The 9,307-nt window shown below is 48.3% G+C and overlaps 1 protein-coding gene across 1 annotated transcript; it reads right to left on the bottom strand.

The window, feature by feature from the left end:
• Nucleotides 1–6: 6 nt before the first annotated feature.
• Nucleotides 7–3,830, bottom strand: TMT1B (thiol methyltransferase 1B). The gene is made up of 2 exons (XM_060024924.1): nt 2,232–3,830; nt 7–990 (listed from the first exon to the last, which is right to left on the bottom strand). The coding sequence occupies exons 1-2, from the start codon at nt 2,727–2,729 to the stop codon at nt 754–756; spliced, it is 735 nt and encodes a 244-aa protein (XP_059880907.1). The 5' UTR covers nt 2,730–3,830; the 3' UTR covers nt 7–753.
• Between the last annotated feature and the right edge of the window lie 5,477 nt (nt 3,831–9,307).

Genomic DNA, 9,307 nt, shown 5'->3' with positions numbered 1-9,307 from the left:
TGGCAGGATCTGTTTCCTCAGGGGCACAGACCTCTCTCCCCGTGAGGACCACACCCCCCCCCCCAAACCTCCCCTTAGGATGCTGTGAGATGAGAGGGGGTAAATCAGGGATGGGTGAGGAGGGCAGTGGTGTCCTGATGCAAAAGTGGGGAGAAGGGACCCTAATCCTTCCCTCTCCCATTCACCCTGTATAATGAGACCCCGAGGACCTATCTCCCTGAAAGTGCCTTAAGCCCAGAGGGTGGGGAGGAGGTTATGTCGCTGACTCAGGGGCTCTTCCCTCCCTGGCTTCCCCTCTCCTCTGACCTTAGTTTGCTGCATCCATCAGTGGGTTTTGTCTATTTATTAAAAACGATGTGAGGACGAAGCCTCTGGCTTCTTTGCTGAGTGCTGCAGGGTCTCCAGAGAGGACTGGTTCTCTCTGCATCCCCACAGCCCAGGACAAAGGTGGTGGTTGGAGGGAGCGCAGGGCGCCTGGCAGGGATACTGGTGACTTTTGTGACCAGGTCCTGGGGGCACGTGGGTGTGGTCTCAGAAGTGGGGGGAACGCGGGGAAGGGACGGGGAGCTGTCCTAGGGGTAGTGGGCAAAAACTGGGAGACCCAGTCGAGGAATTTGCAGTTAGGGATATGACAGGGTGTAACTGTTTCCGCCCCGTAGTCAGGGTGGGAATAGAGCTTTCTCACTGCACAAGGAAGGGTTGAAGTTAGAGAAGGAGAGGGGCTCCCCGCGGAGAGGTGGGAGAAGGAGGGGCTTATTTCACCGCCTTTCCCATGATATGGGGCCCAACAGGTAACCACTTGATGGGAGGGGGTTGTCGTTCCATTTGGAGTTCAGAGAACTGGGCATTCTCCAGATCTTTCCAGGTCTCTCTGGTGAGGCAGCAGCCGTCCCCAATGTGTTTCCAGGTGGGCTCTAAAACCTGCTGCCACAGGAAGGCCCAGCTTCCACGCGGCTCAGCCACGTGCTCCCAGAAAAAAAACATTCCTCCCTGGGAGAGAAGAGAGAGCGTCACTTACCTGCTCCATTCCGCAACCTTCCTCTACTCTCGCCTCCATCCCGCTGACCAAGCCTGGTCAGAACCTCTTGGTGGAGTGGGAGGTGCTGGCCTGCGAGTTTAGGGAGACCGTCCGGCTCTGTGACCTTCTCTGCATCCCCCGGCTCTTACCCCCCAACTCAAAGTGAGTGTGAAGAGCCTCCTGTGACCTAGGGGCCATGACCGGTGAGAGATTTTTAAACAATGACCCGAAGGCCAGCGTAGCCGAGGGCAGACAGATGGGGAGGTGGGGAACCAGGAGCAGAGATCTCATTGGATACAGAGATGCTCGCGCTGAGCCCTCTCCCGAGACCAAGACGCCTGCATCCCGGACATCTCAGCCAGCATCCCACGGAAGGGTGCACTGGGCTCCTGAGTGAGCTGGGGTTCCTCCAGCTCTTCCCTCCTCACTGTACCCTCCCTAGGTGATCTCATGCACCCAAAACAAAAAAACCAACCAAAAGTTACAAGTAACTCTTAACGTTAATGAATTTAAACCTTCCAGAGAGCATGAATCTAAAAGGAAATGTCCAACAGGTGATACAAGCCAGATATTCTACGGCCTTTCCTGTTTCGGTCTCAAATTCCAACGCGCTTGGAATTTACCAGCTACAAGCTGATCTAAATCTCCAGCTACGTCTTTTTCTGACCTCCAGATCTGGACTTAAAGTGCCTCAGGGTTTTCTGCCCGGCTGTCTCCATGGGACCACAGACCTAACAAGTCCCAAACAGGCTTCTTCTGTCCTGCAAATGGTACTTCTCTCTACCCTCCCTCACTCCCTCCACCAGTCGCTCATGCCAGAAACCTGGAAATCATCCTAAACTCCTTTCTGTCCACACCCAGTTCCAAACTTTATGGATTCCACTACCCCAATACCTCTACTTAGAACACTCTTTTGTTTCCGCCACTCCCTCCACCCCCTGCTTAACCCCTCAGATCTCAGTTTAAACACCACATCCCTAGGTGTCCTTCACCCCTCTTTCCCCCTTTGTTAGGCGGATCACCTGTGTGATTCCACAGCACCCTGTCCTGCCCCATCCAGGCCCTGGTCATATCTCCTGTTCACCAGCAGGTGGCGGTGGGTGGGTGTCTAATGCACTAGTGTCTGAGATTCCCCATCCTGGGTGCCCTGGACACCGGGGTGGCTGATGCTACGTTTGTTGCCCCGTGCCCATACACTTCCCATTCTGCTCACCGGCCTCAGTACTCTCCGAACTTCCTGCAGGACCCTCTTTGGGCTCTGCACCGAGCACAGCACCAAGGTGCTGACCACCACGTCCATGGAGCCACTGGCCAGCTGTTTCATGTCCTCTCCGAAAGCCACCACAAACCGTTCATATTCAAGATGCCTATTCTTGGCCATACTCTTTGTCAGGAACTTCTCAAAGTGAGGGTTCGGGTCCAGGCAGGTGATCCTGCAGCCACATGGGTAGAACTGGAAGTTGGCGCCAGTGCCACAGCCCAGCTCCAGCAGGGCCACCTTCCCCGAGGCTCCTGCCAGCCCCTTTATCTGGCTGAAGAGCTCCTGTTTCTTGCTGTCCATCTTGCGGTTGCACTTGACTGTCAGCATGGCCATCAGGTAGGGGAAATAGGTCTTGCACAGGGGCTCCCAGAAACCCAGCAGAGCCATGAGGTGCAGGGGCAGGGTCAGGATTAGCACCAGCAGCTGCAGGAGTCGGACCAGGGTGTCCATGGTAGCCTGGCTCTGAGTGGAGCTTCCCTTGGGTGGCTGGCCTGTCTCTCTGCTCCGCCGCTGCAGACTCGAGTCTCCTTTCGCCCAGCGATAGGACTTTGTTCCCTGTCTCCTACTTGGCCGTTTCCTCTTTGCCGGGGAGGAGTTGATGTATGAAATCTCTCCAGAGGGCGCCGGTCCCCAAATCCCGTAGGCTCTTCAACCAATTTTATTACGTGGGGGCGAAGAAACAGGTGGTGCCGGTGTGTCCTGAGTTCTGGAGCGCTGTGCCCAGTTGAAGAGGCTGGTGTGTGCTGATCATCTCAGAGGGACGCGGGAAGGGGGAGGGGAGCTACGTCTCAGATCACAGCTTCACGGGGGCCAAATGCCCCGGCAGAGCAGACGCCTGCGGCACGTCCCGGCCTCATTCCGGGCTCAGGTTCTGCTCAGTTTATGCAAGTTGGAAATTCTGGTTGGGTGCCCCTGGAACACCCCCAGGGCTTTGTAAACTGTAACATGCCTCTGCCCCAGATAGAAGCCAAACACAGAGAAGGATGTGTCAACCCCAGGGGGGCGGTCACAAAACTTCTCTGCTGGGCAGCTGCACAGGGGCTGCCCTGCCTCCAGCAGCGCCGTGTGGGAGACACTTTCCTGAAATAGCTCATCCCTGCCTGACTCAGGAATTGTCCCAGACCTTATCCCTCAGCCCCGCGCTGGCCGGGGCACAGTGGGTTTGACCGGCAGGACAGAGGCAGTGGACTTGGACAGAGCACCCGCCCCAACCAGGGACTTTGTTTAAAGTCGTCCTCCCCCAGAGGCCACCAATGACCCTGGGAAATGCTCCTCGTGAGACTTGAGGCTATTGGACTTTCCCTCTTGTAGAGTGCCCATGCGTAGTGGCTGAAGGAAGTTTTGTTTAGAGAAAAGAAAATCAACATTCATTTTATTGTTGAGTGGTATTCCATTTTATGGAGTTACCATAAATTATTTATCCATCCAGCTGTTGACGGACATTTGGATTGTGTCCAGTTTTTGTCTATTACAAATAGAACTGCTATGAACGTTTATGTCCATGTCTTTGTGTGGATATATGCTTACATTTCCTGTGTGTAAATACCTGCATGTGGAATGGCTATTCATTTATTTAAAATGTGTAATTATTCTTTTGTTTTGGTGGTATCATTTAATTTTTTTTTCTTCTTCTTTTTTTTTGGTTGTAGTAAAATGCACATAACAAAATTTACCATCTTCACCATTTTAATTGTACAATTCAGTGGTATTAAATATATTAACACTGTTGTGGACCCATCACCGCCATCCACCCCCATAATTCTTTTTTTTTTTTTTTTTTGCGGTACGCGGGCCTCTCACTGCTGTGGCCTCTCCCATTGTGGAGCACAGGCTCCGGTCGCGCAGGCCCAGCGGCCATGGCTCACGGGCCCAGCCGCTCCGTGGCATGTGGGATCTTCCCGGACCGGGGCACGAACCCGTGTCCCCTGCATCGGCAGGCGGACTCTCAACCACTGCGCCACCAGGGAAGCCCGACATGACAATATTAAAGAAGTAACACTCTGTAAACAGTGATATGCTATATAAAAAGCACTGAACTGTGAGTCAGAAATTCTGCACTTAGTTCCCATTCTACCATTTGCAAGCTAAGTAGCCTGTCATTTATCTGAGCCTTAGTTTCTTCCTTTGTTCCAAGGGAAAAATATGTTGTCCCTACCTCTCAGATGAGGCTCAAATGAAATAATGCAAGTGAGAGTGCTTTGTAAACCACTTGCATCATTCAGAGCTAAGATATCACTGTATGGTTATTATTATTTTGCCTAGTAAACATCAAGATGTGGAAGATCAGAGTAAAGCTTCAATCAAAGCCAGATAGCTGCTTTTACTGAGCTCTCCTTTTTTCTTCTCTCAGGGAAGAGTGTTGTGGATGGGAACTTGAAGTTTGCACCTGACCTAGGAGGGGATGTGTGACCTAGCAGAGCTAATGCAGGCTTGGGAAGAAGTCATGTGTTCCCTAGCATAGGTTGTCATTTTGTAAGGAATAGAATCCAAATCTTAACGTGAGGGGCAATATATATATATATATATATATATATATATATATATATATATATATATATATATATATTTTTTTTTTTGTGGTACGCGGGCCTCTCACTGTTGCGGCCTCTCCCGTTGCGGAGCACAGGCTCCGGACGCGCAGGCTCAGTGGCCATGGCTCACAGGCCTACCCGGACCGGGGCACGAACCCGTGTCCCCTGCATCGGCAGGCGGACTCTCAACCACTGCGCCACCAGGGAAGCCCGCAATATATTCTTAATGTGAAACCAGATTTTACTGGCTAGAGAAAAATTAATCCTTGCTACAGTGAGGTGCGCTTGCTTTTTAGATAACTTGTGAGGAAACTGGCTACCGCACGCAAACCTACTCCATTCATGCAATCAGAGAGCTCCTCCCCACTTTGGATCTGGTAAAATCTGGACAGAGGAGAGCTTCTAGCAACACTTGGCTAAAATCTGAACATGGTTTGAGAAAGAGGAAGAAGAAACCTTTTTCTTCTTAAGTCCTGGGTCTTTAAGAACTCTTTTGCTGTGTGATACAGGGATGAGTTAAATAAAGCTGCCGTCTAGTCCTTTTATTCTGGACTGCTCTGTCCAGAGTTCCCTGGCCAGACAGGAAAGAAATGGTGTAAATATCCATTATAGCACTGGGAGCGATTTTTTTTTCACTTGGGGAAGCCTGGAGAGGCAGAAGGATGCTGCCAGGGGCTGAGATATGGCCGTGGATGGGGGGGATGAACTTCTCCTCACCTCTTTGGGTTTGCTGGGAGGAGGCATCACTTTGACCTACTACAGGTGCTCTCCTGGTAAGAGAGAACTGGAGGTTGACTTATCTGAATTCTCACTCCCTACCTCCCATGGGGAGCAGAGAAATTCCCATGAGGACAGAAAGGAAGGCTCTTGTTATCACGCAGGGAACCAGGAGAGCTTTTTGGCCTGGGCCTTGTATTCCTGAAAGCCCTCAAGTATAGATTTTGCTATTATTGCCAAGTAAGGTCACATTGTCTTTGCATTTATTGATTGTATTAGAAGTTTTGGTTGGTTAAAAATAAACATAAAAAATAGACCAATGTTTTATATATACACTTACACTACCAAATGTAAAGTAGATAGCTAGTGGGAAGCAGCCGCATAGCACAGGGAGATCAGCTCGGTGCTTTGTGTCCACCTAGAGGGGTGGGATAGGGAGGGTGGGAGGGAGGGAGACGCAAGAGGGAGGAGATATGGGGATATATGTATACGTATAGCTGATTCACTTTGCTATACAGCAGCAACTAACACAACATTGTAAAGCAATTATCCTCCAATAAAGATGTTAAAAAAATACCAATGTTTTAGTAACTCTGTTCTGGCACTCATTCATTTTCTAATATACCCACAGTCTGAAAAATGGAAGAACACTAGCCCTCTCTCACTCTTGGGGTGACCTCGCCTGCCACATGCAGATTGTAGATAGGATGTGAAATCAGTTATGACAGTTGTAGAAAGTTAACTCATGGTTTCCTATGTTCTGAAACAGTGCAGAAACTGCATTTCCCCTTTCAAGAAAGGCACTAAAAACAATGGAAAACCGTGAGTGCCAGTCTTATGGGCCAACTTATTAATATCACAGAAAGCTGTGACCTCACTCCACACCCAAGCAACTCCAGTCCTGCCGGGCTCCTGAAGCACTCCCCAAAGAGCAGAACCCCAGAGAATTGTCACTGTTTGACCTTTCTGGAAGATCCCTGGAAAAGCCCCACTCACAGGCCTTGTCTTTATCTGGTCAGTGAGGAAAGCCCTATCATCAGGGCATTGGTCAAATAATCAGTGACAATATTTTAAGATTGAAGCTGCCCAGTGTGGATGGACCTAGAGACTATCATACTAAGTGAAGTCAGACAGAGAAAGGCAAATATCATATGATATCACTTATGTGTGGTATCTAAAAAATGAGTATAAATAAATACATCTTCCTTTTAAAACAACACCACCACCACAACATAGAGCTCATTCCAACAATTCCATTCCTAGGTATATACCAAAGAGAACTGAAAACATATCCACTCAAAAATTTGTACATGGGCTTCCCTGCTGGCACAGTGGTTAAGAATCCACCTGCCAATGCAGGGGACACGGGTTCGAGCCCTGGTCCGAGAAGATCCCACATGCTTTGGAGTAACTAAGCCCGCGAGCCACAACTACTGGGCCCAAGCGCCACAACTACTGAAGCCCACGCGCCTAGAGCGCCATGCTCTGCAACAAGAGAAGCCACCACAATGAGAAGCCCATGCATGGAAGAGTAGGCCCTGCTTGCTGCAGCTAGAGAAAGCCTGCTCAGAGCAACGAAGACCCAACGCAGCCAAAAATAAATCAATAAAATAAATAAATTAAAAAAAAATTTGTACGTGTGGGAACTACACTCAATATTTTGTAATAACCTATAAGGGAAAAGAATCTGAAAAAAAAGATATATATGTATGTATAACTGAATCACTTTGCTGTACACCTGAAACTAACACAACGTAAATCAACTATAATTCAAAAAAAAAATTGTGAGGGTTTGTTGCAGAGTTATTCATAGTAGCCCCAAAGTGTAAACAACCAAAGTGCCCTTAAACTGATGTGTGGATAAATAAAATATGACATATCCATACAATGGAATATTATTTGGCAATAAAAAGGATATAAACTGATACATGCTACAACATGGATGAAACTTGGAAACGTTACGCTAAGTGAAAGAGGCCTGATACAAAACTCCACATGTTGCATGATTCTATTTATATGAAATATGCAGAAGAAGCAAATCCATTCGAGAGACACTGGGGGAGGGATGAATGGGAAGTGACCGCTAAGGGGTACAGAGTAACTTTTTGAAGTGATGAAAATGTTCTAAAATTAGGTAGTGGTGGTGGTTACATAACCCTGTGAATATACTAAAACCCACTGAATTGTGCACTTTATATTTTTTAAACTATATATTTTAAAATTATTTGGCTGTGCCATGCGGTACGCAGGATCTTAGTTCCCTGACTAGGGATTGAACCCGGGCCCCAGCAGTGAAAGCGCTGAGTCCTAATCACTGGACCACCAGGGAATTCCCAAGAATTGCGTACTTTAAATGAGTGGATTTTGTATTACGTAAATAAGCACTCAATAAAGCTGTAAAAAATAATAAAAATAAAACCAGGTTCCTTTTGTCTCTCCACATTAAAAAGAAAATAGAAGCAATGATTTCTACCCTTGGGTCAGTAGTTCTCAACTGGGGGCGGTCAGACTAGGTCTGGAGACACTTTGTCACAACTGGGGAAAAGGGTGTTACTGGCATCTAGTGGACAGAGGCCAAGGGTGCTGCTAGCCATCCTACAAGGCAAGAACAGCCCCTCACAAGCAAGAACGACCTGGCCGCAAATGTCAATCATACCAAGATTGAGAAATCCTGCCCTAGATCAAAGTCCATGAGGACAGAGCTGGGTACATGGTGCACCCGGTCCCTCCCACAGCTGCCAAAGTCCTTTGGTGCAACGGCATCGCCTGTGTTGAGAGCAGTTGTTAGAATCCATCCCAAGAAACTCCCTTTTAAAGCAATGGTAAGGACGTGAACCACAATCATCTCTCTAGGGGTGTCCTTGGGAGAGCCTTCTGTCTGGTCTTAGCTCCAAGAACAGTTATACTGCCCTGAGTAGTCTATCTCGGTTTTATCTCATGGACACTGTGAACTCTGGAACTGACTGCACTTTCCTTTCTGGGTTGGCTGCTAAACAGTTTTGAGCCAAACTTGTGGCCCAACCTTAGGAAGGGCATAGGTCTTATATTTTGCATTTTAAAGTTTCATTCTTGGCTCTATTTTATATCCCTAACTTTTTCTTTTTTAAAAATTTATTTTCTTTCTCTTTATTTCCTTTGCTCCTACTTTTCCCCTTTTTTTGGTTTGTTTGTTATGTCTTTGTAAGCTATTTATGCTGGGCAACAAGAAACGAAACACCGAATCGACAAATATAAACAGCGAGTCTCCCCTTAGCTCTGGGATGGAAGTTCATAGGGCAGAGTGGTGGGTAGGTTACAGACGCATCGTGAGGACTGTGGGCAGGGGCCAATGACCTCCCCAAAGGATGCCCTCGTTCTTGATCCAGAAGCCTGGCTGGATGCTGAGGGGGCAGGATGTGAGAAAGTAGGGGGATTCTTAGAGGAGGTCAGCTGTTCCTGGGTTGCCGTGTAAGACACTGTGGCCTCTTGATGTTGGAAGCAGCTGGGCTTTCAGAGGACAAGTCACAGATGTGGGGACAGAGCTGGTAATGGAGGGATTCCCAGCTGGGCAGGACTGGGTAGTGTATTAGAGTGTCTTGGACTGGGAGCCAGAGATTTGGCTTCTAGGTTTCAAGTCCCAGCTTCACCCTCGTTGGCCAAGTGACTTTGCAGTCACGTCGTAGCTCCTTAGTTTTCTGTTTTTACTAAAACATGGTAGTAATACCTGCTAGGCCTGTCTCTACGGTTGATTCGAGGACCAAATGAGATCATGACATTGCTGAATTGCTCTATTCATTGCTA

This window comes from Delphinus delphis, chromosome 11 (assembly GCF_949987515.2).
Source record: "Delphinus delphis chromosome 11, mDelDel1.2, whole genome shotgun sequence".
Taxonomy (NCBI): Eukaryota; Metazoa; Chordata; class Mammalia; order Artiodactyla; family Delphinidae; genus Delphinus; species Delphinus delphis.
This window is presented reverse-complemented; position numbering and strand designations above follow the sequence as displayed.